A 16,923-nucleotide genomic window follows, 5' to 3' on the forward strand; every position below is an offset into this window, starting at 1 on the left:
CCCCTCCCCTACTCCTCAAGTCTCCCTCGTGAGCGCCCTCTAGTGTCTGGGAAAAATAAGGGCGGAGAGCCGGTTAGGGAGATCCAGTTAATCTGCCCTCTGCCTTCTGAGCAAACTGGATTGTATGATGGTGGAAGGGCTGGAAGCCTGGCACTTCTCCTTCCCCACAGCCCTGCTCACCCTGCACATCCCAGGAAAGAGGAGTGGTCCTTGGAGCAAGGAACTCCTCCAGGCCCTGAGCATTGCCTCCTTGTAAAGCCCTCCCCTCCCCTCAGATGCCCCCAACTCAGGACCACCTTTCAAGGGCAGGAATGGAATTCATTAGGCCAGTGACTCTTCCACACATCAAAAGGCACTGTCTCTGTAGTTATAGGATTTTTTTTTAAATTTATTATTGTCACCATTAGCAGGGGGGTAGATGGCATTTTTTGTTAACTTTTTATTTAAATTACATATGGTCAAGTGCACAGATCACAAGTGTACATGGTGATGCTTGCACAGTAACACCGCTCAACTGGAAAATAGTTCAGGTGGAACCTTTTTTGTCATGCATATTTTACCACAGATTTTTTAAGATGTACCATTCACAGAATTTTCACAAACCAAACATACCTATGTAATGTGTACCGGGATCAAGCAGAATATTACCTGCCCACCCCACCCCCCAGCCCTCCTCCTGAGTCACAGGGGTTTTTCTTTAACTAGTGAACGGCTGCTATTTATTGAGGGCTCCTAGGTGCCAGCCATGTGCTAAGTTGCAGATGTTCTCATTTGCCCTTGAGAGCAACTGAAGTGTGTCTCGTAGTCATCTCTTGACATAGGAGGAGCCAGAGGCTCAGGTTAGAGAGCTGCCCTAGAACGTGGAGCTAGCAGGTGGCAGAGCCAAGGGTGAGATGTGGGGATGGCATGTTGAGTGCAGAGTCAGGTTTGGGGCTGGAAAGGCCCAAGTCAGAGGAAACGGAACCATTGGAGTTACAGGTTTGAAGGGAACTGGGGGAGGGGGCATTTGGCTTTGATCCCTTCTGATTTCTGATTCCTTGTTGTTAATTCGATGCTCAGATGAATGCTTGTCAGAGGCTGCTAACTTCAAACTCTGAAATACCACCCTCCTTCCCCTTCCTGTTTTATTCAGTATTTCCTAAATGCCAAGGTTGCTTAGAACTTTTCAATTCATTTGTAACTTCTAAAAGGTAAGAATTCAGAAATATAGGAAGTGCCTTAAGTGACTCTCTTAGGTTTCCGCCACACTGCACATGGATCTACACATTGGGTTTGCCGGGCACCTGGAAAGCCAGTCATTGCCAAAATCTAACTTGTGACTTCCTCCTTTGTTAAGCTGGGTCAGATCTGGAATGGCTTCTGATTGGAATTTTGGAGAAACATTCAAGGAAGATCCGATCTACCTCAATCTATATTTCGTTATTTGCATACATGGTTTTTAATGTTTACAGAAGGCATTTGAGGCTCTGACCCTGTTCCCTTAGAAGACAGTGTTACAAAGGATTTTTTTTTTTCTCCCTTTAATGTTCTTCCTTCTTGCCAGTGGAATTTCTCATCCTAGGAGCCATTTAAATGCCCTTTTTCAAGGTTATGGAGGGTTGGAAACAAAGTTTTTGTAACAAACACAATATCCTGAAGTCAAGGGTAATAACAGGGAAGGAAAAATGGTGAGGCGAAAACAAAGCAGGAGGACAGAACCAGATGGCATGCGTCTCCCTCCCCTTCCCCCAGCCTCTCCTGGGCCCCTGGCTCCCAGCCCTTGCAAGAGAGGGAGGGACTGGGCTGTGTTCTCCCTGGGGCAGCTGCCACACCTCCCAGTGTGGGTCCTCCCACTCCTTTCCCTGTCTGGAGGCGGAAACCAAGGCCTCAGGGCAGACTTTTGTGTCTTAAGGTGCAGCATAAACCGTGTGATGTGCTTGTGTGGCTCTGCCCAAGCTGGCTGCACTGCTTCCCACCACGGGGAGGAGAGGTCCCTCCCTGACCCCTGTAGGTGCTCAGTGCAGGGTGTTCCGACATTACTAAACTTGATCCATTTTTGAATACATAATTCATCTGTTTTATTCCTGTCTTTGCATTTCATGACTACTACTGTACCAGCAGAAACAGCACCTCTAAAATATAATCAGTTTTACAGAGTGGAACAGTGCTTATGGCCTAGGGTGCTGTCAATAGTTGTGTCCAACTCTTTGCAACCCCATGAACTGTAGCCCGCCAGGCTCCTCTGTCCATGGAATTTTCCAGGCAAGAATACTGGAGTGGGTTGCCGTTTCCTCCTCCAGGGGATCTTCCCAACCCAGGGATCAAACCCACGTCTCCTGCATTGGCAGGCAGATTCTTTATCACTGACCCACCTGAGAAGCCCCCATGGCCTAGGGTAGTGACTCCTTTAAGGTTCTTTTCATTATAATAAGAAGAAATCTGGTTTAGAGCCCATGTAAGCTTTTGACCAAATTGTTGTGGATATGCTCTGGGAGAGTAAGATGGGTGGTGACCAAATTTAGAAAGAATCCAGCATTTATAATAATAATGCGCCAAAGCTCCATAGATCAAGGCTGACTTCTGTTTGCAAATGTCATTTCCTGGCTCCATCAGGGCTCCAGACTCCCAGCTCCTGGGACCACAAGCCCTCTCAGCAGCTCTGGGGAATGGGAAGAGGCTCTTTTAATATGTATTTAAACTAGAGCAAGTGGGGAAGCTGTGATGGAAACTTCTATTCTAAACCAGAGCCAAGGCTTAAATCATGTATTTGAATCAGAGCAAGATAACAGTTGAAGAAAAATCTCACCAACTCTTAAATTAATGAAATAACTGGACTGTAAGAACTGTTTAAAGAAATGTGACTTTAATAATACTGATTACTCATGGTAACTCAAAGAAAGAAAAAGTAACCTAGTAAAGATCCTGTTTTCCTAAATCAATCTGAATAATTTGTTTAGAGTATGTTATTTATGTGGAGGTGAATTGGGCTTTCGGTGTATTAAAAAGTGATTTATTCATCTGCTCAGAAGGGTCTTTTTGCTATCTTGAGTCTATACCAGCCTGTCTGGGCACAACATGTGAGTTACTACATTGTGACCTTGTCATCTCCTTTGGTGGAGAAAGTGACCCTAGATGGCCTCAAAAAGAGAAAAGGATTTTATCTTTCTCAGCTTCTCATGAGTAACTGAAAACTTTTGTGAGATTAATGGAGTCATTCAAGAGAAAATCGTGAATTCCTAATACATGACTTTAGAATGATCTGATAGTTGGATTCTAATCAGTGCTAAACTATTTAGGTGCCAAAACCAAAATGAGATAGTTAATGCTCAAATTGAAATGGAAAGAACTTGATCACCTGGATAAGGCTGTGCTTGTCACAACTTGCAGCAAGGTATATTGGTTTCCTGTCCCAGATGACATTTCCATGTACCTGAAAATTGATAGTATTGACTTTTTTTTTTCCTAAATTCAAATCAATTAGAACTAACTCAACGAAGGTTATTTTACAGTAAAAAATAAATAAGCCTGTGCTGCAAGTACTTAATATTTTCCTTACCATTTGGGAGATTTCCCAGGTGTGTGTGTGGTGGGAGGGACAGGGACACAGAAAGAGAAGAAAGCCTGGAAGTGATATGCACTGTTATTTTCTATAATGAAATGTCTCCATCTAGTGGAAGTTCAGAGCAGTAAATGTGGTCACCGTATTAAAATGATAGTGGCTCCAAAGCAGTTTCCTTAAACACGTGCAGTGTGCAAAGAAAAAAATAAACTTCCACATATGTTCTTAGATGATGTCCTCACAACTGCACGTATTCCCCTTGACAGATGTAGGCATGAAACCAATACAAACTGTTACAATGTTAACATTTGTAATGTCATAATTCAAACCTGAAAGGCAGAGGGACAAGCTCTGGGAGCTACACAGGGTAGATTCCACACAGCCAGTATCAGTCTAGTTCTTAAGTTGGGTGGTGGGTTCACGGGTGTTCATATGTACCTATAGCCTTTGGTATGCATAAATGACTCCATGAACTAAATTTAAGAGTATTAATAAAGGAATTTCTGGGTGAAGCTATCTCCCTCTTTTGATTGATTTGTTTAAATTTAATAGAGTAATGAAAGACTGAAAAACTAATTAGGACATCAGTTTTTAAAGCCTTTGCCAGCACCCTGTCTCCTTGGGAGCTCTTCTGTGTTGCTTGCGCCGCCTGACACTTTCCCGCAGCTGCACCTGCGGCACCGATGGGCTTGTCACCATCTGTCTGTCGTTGTGTAAAATCCTGTCTGGAGTGGCTGCCCGTCATCATGTTGCTCAGGGTCAGGCTTGAGAGGATGGGTCACAGAGTGAGGCTTGCGTTTAACATGAGGCTGGTCATCCTCCGCCCCACTGCATCCATCTGGGGGAGGATCCTGACCAGGGTCCAGAGCCAATGTTTCTCTTCCCTGTCGGAGGGCTTTGACACACAGGTCAGTGAAAAAGTGATTAAATTAAAAAAAAAAAAAAGCCTGGAATTGCTCTTTCTGCCTCCAAGGACCTAAAAAGGCAAGAGAGAAGGTGCTGGCCATCTGGTGATCAAAAGTCTGGGCGGCCTCCATCCGCTCGGGGCAGTCGGGTCCTCCCTTGCCCCCCACGCTCTTGACCGCAGTCCGGGGGAGGGCGTGTGACACCGTCGGTGTCAGAGCTACAGCCCCACGTACACACGGACCTTTGTGGATGGGAGGGAGGCACACACTCCGCTCCACCCACGCTCTCTGTCCCGTGCATCTGTGTGAGCCTTATCATATGAACTCTAACCTTTTCATCTATTCGCTTGTTTCAAGCGGAGTCGTGTTTTAAGTCCCCCTTTCCGTCGTCTGCCCACAGCGCTGAGCGCCCGACAGATGAGGCCGTGCTGTGGCTGGAGTGATGAGACTGAGACTCTCATCCTCTTAGCGAGGCCTTTGCCTCCCCCTGCACTGGCACCCACACAGCTGCACCCCCCCTTCCTCTCCTGCCCCCCCAGGCTCAGGCCAGTGCTGTCAATTCTTGATGCAATAACCTCAGAGTGAAAATGTATGAGCAAGTTGTAACCCATTGTAAGCTTTATTTCTCTACCCATTTTCTTGAAAGCTAACAACACAGATCTTCAGAGAGCCTGCATCCTTTATTGGGCCTCCTAACAGGCTGCCTTTCTCAAATGGTATGCAACTATGAAGGGCTTCCCAGGTGATACAGTGGTAAAGAATTCACTTGCCAATTCCGGAGACTCATGAGACACAGGTTCAACCCCTGGGTCGGGAAGATCCCCTGAAGTAGAAAATGGCAACCCACTCCAGTACTCTTGCCTGGAGAATCCCATGGACAGAGGAGCCTGGCGGGCTACAGTCCATAGAACCACAAAGAATCAGACAGGACTGAGCAACTAAACACACAGACACAGATATGCAACTACAGTGTCTGTCTGCTGTCTGTCTCTCCCTTTCTCCCTTTTTTCTTTCTTTCTTTCAAATCATTTACTAGCTGACAAAATAACGTTAAAGCCAGTGGCCTGCATAGAGGTACCAGGACGTTGGGGATGAAGTAGAGACTGTTAGCCAAATTAGCACAATCAGTGCATCCTTTATTTTTCTCCCGGCTTTATTGAGATATAATTGGAAATATGACATTGTGTAAGTTTAAGGTGTACAGTGTGATGGGTTGACACATGTATGTTGTGAAATGTTTACCACAAGAAGGTTGGTTCACACCAATGCCTGAGTGCCAGTGCCAGAGACATAAGCCACAGAGGTTCGATCCCTGCATCAGGAAGATCCCCTGGAGTAGGAAATGGCAACCCACTCCAGCATTCTTGCCTGGAGAGTCCCATGGATCGAGGAGCCCAGTGGGCTACATTCCGTAGGGTTGCAAAGAGTCGGACACGACTGAAATAACTTAGCACGCACCAAGCCAGATGCCCTCTTCCCCATCAGTGCCTCCTCATGAAGGGTCCTGCATTCTGAATTCAGAATAAATAAAGCAAGTTCAGTTCAGTTCAGTCGCTCAGTCGTGTCCAACTCTTTGCGACCCCATGAATTGCAGCACGCCATGCCTCCCTGTGCATCACCAACTCCCGGAGTTTACTCAAACTTGTCCATCGAGTCGGCGATGCCATCCAGCCATCTCATCCTCTGTCTCCCCTTCTCCTCCTGCCCCCAATCCCTCCCAGCATCAGGGTCTTTTCCGATGAGTTGACTCCGCATGAGGTGGCCAAAGTATTGGAGTTTCAGCTTCAGCATCAGTCCTTCCAATGAACACCCAGGACTGATCTCCTTTAGGATGGACTGCTTGGATCTCCTTGCAGTCCAAGGGACTCTCAAGAGTCTTCTCCAACACCACAGTTCAAAAGCATCAATTTTTCGGCACTCAGCTTTCTTCACAGTCCAGCTCTCACATCCATACATGGCCACTGGAAAAACCATAGCCTTGACTAAACAGACCTTTGTTGGCAAAGTAATGTCTCTGCTTTTTAATATGCTATCTAGGTTGGTCATAACTTTCCTTCCAAGGAGTAAGCGTCTTTTAATTTCATGGCAGCAATCACCATCTGCAGTGATTTTGGAGCCCCAAAAAATAAAGTCTGACACGGCTTCCACTGTTTCTCCATCTATTTCCCATGAAGTGATGGGACCAGATGCCATGATCTTAGTTTTCTGAATGTTGAGCTTTAAGCCAATTCTTTCACTCTCCTCTTTCACTTTCATCAAGAGGCTTTTTAATTCCTCTTCACTTTCTGCCATAAGAGTGGTGTCATGTGCATATCTGAGGTTATTGATATTTCCCCCAGCAAATAAAGCAAGAGATGAGAGACAAAGCTGGCCTCCTCTCCCAACTAATGTGGATTGCACCCATTTGACCCTCACAGAAAGCTGTGTGAGAGTTTGGAAAAATCAGGTAGTTGAATGACTAGAAGGTAGTCATGTGCTCCCACTACACCGAGTCTGTGACTGCAAAACACTGAAACGGTCAACATATTCACTTCCTTTTCTCTTTTTTCTTTCCTCCAGGGAAGGAGATTGGTGGGAAGCGCGCTCCTTGACAACTGGAGAGACGGGTTACATTCCCAGCAATTATGTGGCTCCAGTTGACTCCATCCAGGCAGAAGAGTACGTATTGCTGTTTTCTCTTAACTTCTTGCTTTTCCAAGTTAGTTGCCCTGATAAATTCATTAACATTGTGCAAAAGGAACAAGTAATTCCCTAGAGCCATCAAGGGTGGAGCGGATGTGGCGATGCTGTGACGCCCAGGCTCTGTGCCATGGTTTTTGCCACACCTGTGTAATGCTTGTACCCTTATTAACTCAGTTTTTCTTAAAGCCTGCTCACTTTTTAAAAACATTTATTTTAAGAAGAAACTTTATAGTAGCACCTCAAATGAAAACCCAGTATTACTTGCCATAGATAGAAATAACCATAAGAACGTGATGAAATTCTACCTAGAGACTGTATTACTGGCCACTCCAGGATCTAAGCCTGCAGTCTGCTGAAGAAAAGAGGGGAGGGGAAGGAAGAAGGGAGGGATGGAGACGGAGAGAAAGGGAGGTGTAGGTAATCGTTAAAGATCAATTTGAGATTTTTCTCCTCGGCATATACGGGAGTGTTAAAGGGGTGCTGAAAAGGCATACCATTCACACCCCAGGTAGGAATGACTCACGTGCAGCGTGTCCTGCCACTCAGGAAGCCCTGTGGCGATGCACTTCAAATGGTCCTTTCTTTTGACATGGAGTCTCAGGTGGCTTCTGAGCAAATCATGACTAGCAGTTCGTGCAAGGATTTCACTGAGAGCGGTTTCAGAAGGTGGTCGATGGGCTGAGGGAATATCCTAGAAGGAATGACCACGGTTCCTCCCCCTGGCCTGTGGGGATTCATGGGCATTTCCAAAGCGGAGAGCTGTCAGGATGGCTTGTGTGGCGGCCCTCCCCTCTGAACTGAGGGCAAGGGAGGTGGGACAGGATCTCCCGAACGTGGGAGCTGGGCCTTCCCCCACCACCCACCCCACCGCCCCGATACCTAGGGGACCTTCCTCAGCTGCTGGAGGCAGTCCTGACTTTCCAGCAAGGATGCTGAGAAGAGTCGGCCCTGAAGTCCATGCTTCGACTCTAATATTTTACGTGCCCGGTGTTCATGTCAGCGCTGCAGGGACAGTTAGACTCCCCTGGGGGATGGCTTGCTTGTCTTCAACTCCCCTGTATCTCCTCTAGGAAGATCTGTTCTGTTTTCCACTCTCAAAACTCGGTGACTCTGAGCTCCTTTTTGCTCTCAGGGAGTGTGTTTCATCATCAGTGAATAAAGGAATCCGCACTGAATCATTATTTTAGGGCAGGTTTGCAAACATCTCTGTGTTCTTTCAGAATAAAAGATTCCACCAAAAAAAAAAAAAAAAAAAGATGCCACCAAAATATACCATTACTTTGACTGAACTGGGAACCTACCCACAATACGTTTAAGTTACATTTGTAATAGTCAGTTTTTTAAAGAATAAAATAACATTTAAAAAATAATGCCCATGGTTTTACATGTGCAGTTAATTATCATTATCTTAAAATACGATTGCCTTAGTACACTTATTGTTCTAATGGTTCCCTTTTCACCACTGTTCATGTTTACACTGAGTTTTAACTGGGTTATTGATACAAATCTGGAAGATTATTTCCCACAAATCATTGGTGTAGTTCCCTTTATACCCCCCAGCACGAGGTTAGGATTGTTGCAGGCTTGTGCCTTTAAAAGTCACACAGGAGCTGACATGCAGTGTCTTTTCTTATCTTCAGGGAAGCTCGCTCATTCACAAAAGAACTTGACAGTGAACACATAATAGCTGTGTTCATGTATAATGAATTGAAATTTCATTTTAGAAACTGGATCCTTTCACAGTCAAACATTCTAAAAATTGTCCCCGTGCACAGATTCCGATGGAGTGCTACCAAGTTCTCCCTGGGGCTCTAGAAGCACCTGCTGCTCACTCAGCACCTAGTGCGGAAGCATTACCCAATTGTCAGGCTGTGCTTAGGGCTGGAGGGTGCAGGGGGAGGTGAAAGATGAAGAAGGAAGGCCAGGAGGCGACTTGACGTGATGCTTCCTAAAGTGGCATGGGAGTGACATGACAGGGAGAGTATGAACACGTCTGCGACACCGAGTCGTTTTTAAGGATGTGCTGGTTGACTGTGCCCAGTAACGTGGCCCTGCCACTGTGCCAGAGACCGCGTGTGGCAGGTCGCAGCACCGCCACTCAGCAGATGCCTTTTACCAGGTCCTTCCCACTGCCGAACAGGAAGACAAGAGTCGCGAGCATCCAGGGACATCAGTCGTCTCAAATTAGGGATAGTCTTGACCTCTTTCTTTCAGAGTTCCTATAGGTAGGAAGCTACTGAATATACTGTTTATCCATTCCAATGGACTTTTTTTTTAATGCTCGATTAATGATCTTTATGTCCACTAAGACTGCGTTTTGTTATTTGCCAAGGGTTGTAATAGTGCTCAGAAATCCAGGGACTTGTAGAAGCTCATGGGCAGGGTGTCCTGCAGTTGCCATTTCAAAACAAGGTCTGGGGTTTTGCCTTTTTGTGCATGCGGGTGATACTTGCAACACACACCCACTGGTTTCCCATCATCTCTGGAAGGAAGAAAAATAACCTGCCATTCAAATCTGATTGTGTTTCAGGTGTGAGAGGGATGGATTAGGGACGGAATCAGGAGTAGATTGAAAGGGAGCTAGATGAAGCTAGGAAGAATACACGGGGGAGGCTAAGGAGGGACTTGGCAGTGAGGAGGAAGCACCGGCCCTGTTCCACTCTGGCAAATGATTGTGAGACAATGTCTCCTTCCCTTGATCTCATTTACAGGTGGTACTTTGGAAAACTCGGCCGGAAAGATGCTGAGCGACAGCTTTTGTCCTTTGGAAACCCACGGGGTACCTTTCTTATCCGTGAGAGTGAAACCACCAAAGGTAAGATAACGAGTTGAAGACGTTGGCTTGTCATTCAAATCTGTGGATTAGTCAGAGGGGATGAAAGGCTTATCTCTAATGTACAAGGATTTTTAAATGGCACATATCCTCTCTGCCTCGTGAGCAGAGTCCTATTTTCAGTTTCCCCTCCAGGCTCTGGAACTGCAGACAGTTCCAAAAAGACTACAGAGGCTCGAAACCAAGACCTTCCTCCCGAAACAGGGGCTGGGCCGCTTCTCCCCTCCAGGCACATAGGATCACAGAATGTTCAGAAGTCCTTTAGAATTAGAATTTTTTGAAACTCTTAGTTCCTCAGGCACCCATCACAGAGGTTGTTTTTTGGGTTGGTTTGTTGTTTTTTTTTAGTTCTTTTGTTTTTTCCCACAACCGTGGACTTCTCTTCCTCTATTTGCTGGCTTTCTTGTTATTTAACTACTCATTAGAGCCCACAAGAGGATCTGGGCCAAGGAAACAGCAGTGGCCTTCTAGCTTGAACAACCAGACTACTGGTTATCTGCTCCTGTGAAAAGTGTTGTGAAGCAAGAATCTGAAGCTCAGTTCTAGAGAAACAGCCCTTAGATTTCTTTCAGTACACGCCACCCCTGACTTGGAGATGCTCTGTGGATAACCCAGACTAGGACAGCAATCTCGGCCATGAGCATCTGTGCTTCCCTCATCTTGCCCTGGGGGAGCTGGGTCTACGCCGAGTTCACCAGTACAAGTATACCGAATAGACTTATCGTAGGAAAAAAAAATCCAGGAAGCTTTCATTCCCAACGGTAGAATCGTTTTATTACTAATATCTTCTGACGTTAGCAGGAAAAAATTATTTTCTTCCTATGTTGCCGAGTGGATGTGTGTGTATGTGTGTGTGTGGTGTCTGCTCTTGATAATTATCAACCAGAATACTCAAGTAAATGAGTCCCCCAAAAAGAAATTGGTATTCAAAAATGATTGGAGCTGCTATTGCTTTGCACGTTTCCCAGGTGCCTATTCACTTTCTATCCGTGACTGGGATGATATGAAAGGAGACCACGTCAAGCATTATAAAATTCGCAAACTTGACAACGGTGGATACTATATTACCACCCGGGCCCAGTTCGAAACCCTTCAGCAGCTTGTACAACATTACTCAGGTAAGGTAAATTCTACCTGGCCACTAACCATCTAGATGCTGGAGGGAGGGGAGTGGGCATAGAGTGGGAGAGGGGAAAGTGGTACAGCAAATATATTGCAAAGGCACCTGGAAAATAGTCTTCTTTGCTAGGCTCTCAAGATGAGCCATGGCCGAATAGGTTCTGTCACTATTTTTACCTTCACAGTTATTGTTAGTTCCAAATGTTTGTCAAAATACAGGCCATTCTCGTTCCCCAACTCGAAAGCAATAGGTTAAGTTCTAACAGCTGTTTGTTTTTTCGTCTTCGTCTTTAAATCCACGGAAGTTATCTCTTCCTGCTCCCCTGCAGCATATATAGTTTGGAAACTGTGAAAGGAAGAGGGTGTGGTCTCCAGGGGAACTCCATCCATGGGGCCTCCTAGAGGGGGTGGTGTGTTCCTACCATCACTTCCCACTCAGCGGGAAGGGCTGCACATACATACACTAGACGACTTTCACCATCCATTTGTCATGTTCTACTTCCCCACCAATGCTTCCGTTTACTAAGTAGACTTAGACGTATATGACCCACAGCTCCTAGAGCTGTGACAGCTATTGTATTAAATTAAACTTTTAAACAGTAGATCAATCTCTGTCCTAACACCCAGACATCACCATCAGTCTGTTGTTCCTAGAAACATAATTATTAGGTGTTCAGGTGTGTGATTTGTATATTTTATTAAAGAGGGTGATTGTACATGCAGTTGTTAAAATGATTGCTTTCTTTCCTAGATTAGCAAGTCAAGCCCACTATATCAATATATACACACCAGTGGATAGACATATGCATGTCCAGATAAGAGGTCTATAACCCAGTAGTTTTTATGTGACCCATATGTACATTTTCTGTTATTCTTCAGGGTAATGACAAGACTCCAAAATACTACATGGCTTGACTTCCACTATTGCTCTATGCTCATTCATTTAAAAATACGTGTGTATAATTTTTTAGCACCAAAAAAGGCTGTTTTTTTTAAAATGGCACTAAGAAATATCTGTCTATTGATCCTGGGCACTAAAGAGCAAATGAAAAATATTAACAACACTTGGCAAGCTTGTTGACTAGGGGAGGGGGTCACTTTCATTGGTGTGGATTCTAATGAAATACTTAGGAGAAATGAAGCAAAATATCTCCCTGAGATTAAATGATGTGCTCAAAATGCCCGCATGTTGTAAGGATCTCTCAAATGCCTAAATATATTTCATTACAGCCAGACATCAGCTGGATCCCCAGGGCTTGGATCATTTGAAAATATTGTGTTGGAAAGGGCACCTTAATAACATCATAAAGCTGGAAGGAGAGAAGGGATGTGAGGAGCAAGAGACACTTTTTAATCTCAAAAAAAAAAAAAAAAATCCATCTCTAGACAGATTTGTTTTTATATTGGCTTCTCCCCTTGCCTCTTTCTCTCCCTCACACAATAAAATGCCTTTGAAATATTGACGCATAAGTAATTTCCTGCCTAAATGTCTGAGAACCTGATTCTATCAAAAAGAAAGGAATAAAAAGGAACTTGCAGCCAGTTCCTGGAGCAAAGGCGACAGTGCTACATCCTGTGTCCCTGGAGTAGGGGGGCCTCCCGTGGGGTGTGGCCAGCGGGGCTCCGTCCCACCTCCAGCCCGGCTCTCTGCAGCTTTTGTCACCGCCCTGAGTCCCTGTCCATTGTCACCTTTCTCACCTGACCGATGTTTAGCTTGGCATTTAGACAATTTCTCCTTACCACTGCTAGAGTCTAAAAGGCTTTTTCTTTAAGGAGAAAGAGAAGAAAAGGGAAAAATCCTCAAATAACCTATAAGTGATAATGACTTTTTTCTTTCCTCTTATTCATAGGAAATAGAGTTCTCTCACATCCTTGAGTTTCTGCAAATTTTAGTTCCCATTCTTTCTCCTTTCAAACCAGACTCCTAAATTATACATCGGAGACTGTTATAAAGATTTTTTTTTAATGGAAGATTTCAAAGAAGCAAGAGTAGCTGACTGGTAGAATAGAGTCAGTTCAAATTGTCAGAGAAATCACTAGAGAAATGGGACCTCTTTTTTCCCTCACCAGGTGTAACCTCCAGCCTTACTAGTTTATAACAGTCTAACGTTCTGTGCGAGAAGCCTGTACCGAAGCTACAATTTTAAGTATATTCATAGCAAAGAGAGTCCCCACGCCCTTGATATGAGACGGTGGCAAAAGACAGCTGTGCTGACAATCTGTGGTCCAAACGTACCTTTTGAAATCACCCGAGGGTATTTGCAGAGTTTCGGAAGACATGTTATTAGCACACGGGGCTGAAAGCATTTTTCTTATTTCGTAAGACCAGACCCCCAAAGCAGCCTGAGTCTGTATCTCTGCATAGACTATACTAGACCTGGGTGTACGCAGTCATCGAAGTCCAAAACGTCTTCTGTCCCGCCTCCAGCGAGCACGCTTCAGTGTGTGGTGTCTCGTCCCCCAGCACGTGTGTGGTTCTCCGCGGACGCAGCGCTGTGCGGAGGCGCCCCGTGCGCTGACCGCGTGCGTGCCCCTGTGAGTGTCGCTGTTTCACGTGTCTGCTTTTCTCTTCCTCTCCTGCCGCCGTCCTCGCTCCGTCAGAGAGAGCCGCCGGCCTCTGCTGTCGTCTAGTCGTTCCCTGTCACAAAGGGATGCCGCGGCTTACCGATCTGTCGGTCAAAACCAAAGATGTCTGGGAAATCCCTCGAGAATCCCTGCAGTTGATCAAGAGACTGGGAAATGGGCAGTTTGGGGAAGTATGGATGGGTATGCCGAGACTCAATTACTCTCCTACTAGCTTTCTCGTTTGGGGAAGTCCCAAACATCGAAGATGGAAGGTGAAAATAAAGACTTTTTTTGGCCAGGAGGAGAATATGAATGACGAATGATTTGGATTTTGATTTCAGAATTCTGGTTAAGATTGGCAGATGGCTCAAATGATACTATTATATGAGCCTCAATTCATAAACCAGGAAATGGTACAAGGAACATTCTAGACTGCACCAAATGCCTTCATTTCCAACAGAAAATGTTGGTAGAATGAGCAGTGTCGCCCTCAAGGGCCCATCACCTCCCATCTTTTCTAGTGCATGCATGATTATGGATTATAAGGACTGTGTTTTCTTTATTAATTCCCTTTCCTGTAGAGAAAGCTGATGGTTTGTGTTTTAACTTAACTGTGATTGCATCGAGTTGTACCCCACAAACTTCTGGATTGTCTAAAGATGCTTGGGAAGTTGCACGTGATTCCCTGTGTCTGGAGAAGAAGCTGGGTCAGGGGTGTTTCGCTGAAGTGTGGCTTGGTAAGGCAGAGGGCACATTTTGTTTTGGCTGCATCTCAAAGCCAGCTAAAAGGCAGTTTTGAACAAACACACACACAGCTGGTGGGACCAAGATGCTTGACCTGGATGGCTAGATGGGCCCAGGCCATTCAGGTTATTCCCCTTCACGTGGTTAACTAAGGCACACAGAACAGAAAACCGGTACAGTAAGAATCTGATGTTTCCTCTTCCTAAGACACGGGAAGGTAAGATTCTATAGATGGGCTAATGTAGGAAAAGACCATGGGCTTTTTTCCTCAGTAGCCTCGATTTAGATCTTTTCCAGCTGATTAACCATGGGCACAGGGCTTATTTCATCTCTTTGAACCTCAGTTACCTCATCTGTAAAACTGAAATAATACCTGCTTCATAGGATTACCTTGAGGGTGATATGGCATAGTATTTTTCGATGGCATATGGCAGGTACTCAGTAAACACGCATTCTTCTCTCAATTTGGTTGTCTTTGGTCAGGCCAACCGCACTGGCCTTCCCCACTGCTTTAAAACACCCTGAAACAGCTGTCAATAAGGTCATGTTGTTGCTTATGGAATCCAGCTTCTTACTTTCTTAGATTCAATTAAAAGCAACATTATTGAAAAGCATAGGTTGGTACCTGTTGATTTGTGTGGGTGTAGGTACTTAGATGTGATCTGCATTAAAAGATTTAATGCAGTTAAAGCACTTAGAATGGAACCTGACAACTAGTAAGTACTACATATAGAGAGAGGGAGAGAGGGGGAGAAACACACACTCAGATATACACGTGGACGTGTGCATGCATATGCCATTATAGTAAGTATATCATTATATGTAGTAAGTGTTATCATTATTAATATAATCGCTTTCCCAGTCAACTTATTGTGTCTCTCTCTATCTGGAATCTAACTCTCATGTTGTATTTATATGGCCTTACACTCCCTTATCCACCCAATTTATAGTTAGATTTGTGGGTCCTAAGGGTTTCAGTACAGTCGTATATAAAATCAGGAAAAATTAAACTCTGTACAAAAATTTATTTTCAAACGTTATAGTTGCCAATTTTAAATCGTTATACATGCTGTTATGTTTTCCCCTGAATGTGAAACATCATGTCGAGGTAGTTCAGGATCAGGATGGAAAGTTATCTAGGTAACCAAGTGATATTAGAGAGGATAATCTCACTCTTAAAATTTCAGGGGTGCTAAAACACTCACACAGACCACTTACTAGTTGTCAGATTTCCCATTTGTGTTTAGTGGTCAGTTTTCTATAAGATTTCAATGAACTCTTTTTTAAGCCACTTATCCTTTGATAATTTACATTTTTATAGGTTGCATGTTGTGATTATGTGAACCATGTTTTTAAGAGGGTAACAAGACTTGTTCCAATTTATAGAATTTTTTAGTTCTAGGATTAATTATATTAAGTATAAAGTTAATTTAAATCAGCCTTCATTTCCAAATAGAAATTGATATAATCTAACTTAGTAGATTTTTCAGTTTACCTTATAGTTTTAATTCAGTCATAGGACTGATAATGGATACACATAGGATTTAGTGGGGTTTTTTTAAAATTTTGGTGCTAAAAGAGACTGGAAAGATAATCCAGTTCCATTTCTATATTTTACAGATGAGGTAAATGATGAGGGTCATAAACCAGGCCTGCCTCTGAAACTCCTAGATTATTTTACACATGTGAAGTTTTAAATATTTCTTTTCCCTCTTAGCTGCTGTTTAATTTTTCCAGTCTAATAGAAACCATTGTTCTTGTGGCTGACCATCAGTAAACTTGAGGAATTTTCTTTTCCTGGTTGAAGTATTGGCAAGTAGACCAAGAGCTTCTTGCCAATACTTCTCAGCACATTTAGCTCAACTTCTCAAGGACTCAGTCAAGTAGCTTATCCCTTGCTGACAACTGAAAGTCTAAAGGTAATTTCCAAACTTCCTTAGTGTGATATCATATATTTTAAAATGGCACACTCCAGAAAATAGGACTTAATCTTGTTTCTTCCATGCTCATCCTCCTGTCTAAGGGACGGCTATTGGATGGCCATTGAAGGCCAGTCATGTTCTAACCCCTAGATGCTCATCCTTATAAAGAAGTATCCAGAAAGTACTAGTGATCTAATGTACTACATGATAAGTAAATATAATTAGCATCCTGTATATTATCTATGAAAATTGTATAGGGGATAAATCCCAAGAGTTCTGATCACAAGAAGAAAATTTATTTCTTTTTAATTTTGTATCTGTCTGAGATGATGGATTTCACTAAACTTAACTGTGATAGTCACTCCATGATGTATGTAAATTAAATCATTATGCTTTACACCTTAAACTTATACAGTGCCATATGTCAATCATATCTCAAAAACTACTAGAAGGAAAAACAAATGAAGTATCCAGAGCTTTTGATACAAATTTGTAATCACATGGCTGAACCAGAAAAGGAAAGTGATACATATCAAAATACAAAAAATTTTTAAAGAATTCTAAACCATGATATAGCCTGTAAGTAAACACATTTTTTCCTGTTGAAAATACTTG

The 16,923-nt window shown here is 43.8% G+C and overlaps 1 protein-coding gene across 9 annotated transcripts in view; it reads left to right on the top strand.

Annotated features, from left to right (window-relative positions):
- Nucleotides 1–16,923, top strand: part of FYN (FYN proto-oncogene, Src family tyrosine kinase) — a 213,754-nt gene that overhangs the window by 162,514 nt on the left and 34,317 nt on the right. For 8 of the 9 annotated variants that reach the window (XM_070449950.1, XM_070449948.1, XM_070449951.1 and 5 more), the window contains 4 exons: nucleotides 7,003–7,101; nucleotides 9,837–9,940; nucleotides 10,927–11,076; nucleotides 13,679–13,843. In XM_070449950.1, the coding sequence (XP_070306051.1) occupies nucleotides 7,003–7,101; nucleotides 9,837–9,940; nucleotides 10,927–11,076; nucleotides 13,679–13,843 (518 nt within the window). Of the gene's footprint in view, nucleotides 1–7,002; nucleotides 7,102–9,836; nucleotides 9,941–10,926; nucleotides 11,077–13,678; nucleotides 13,844–14,223; nucleotides 14,380–16,923 lie in introns of all 9 variants that reach the window. The other variant, XM_020890399.2, reaches the window with a different exon arrangement.

The sequence above is a fragment of the Odocoileus virginianus genome, chromosome 19 (genome assembly GCF_023699985.2).
Source record: "Odocoileus virginianus isolate 20LAN1187 ecotype Illinois chromosome 19, Ovbor_1.2, whole genome shotgun sequence".
Taxonomy (NCBI): Eukaryota; Metazoa; Chordata; class Mammalia; order Artiodactyla; family Cervidae; genus Odocoileus; species Odocoileus virginianus.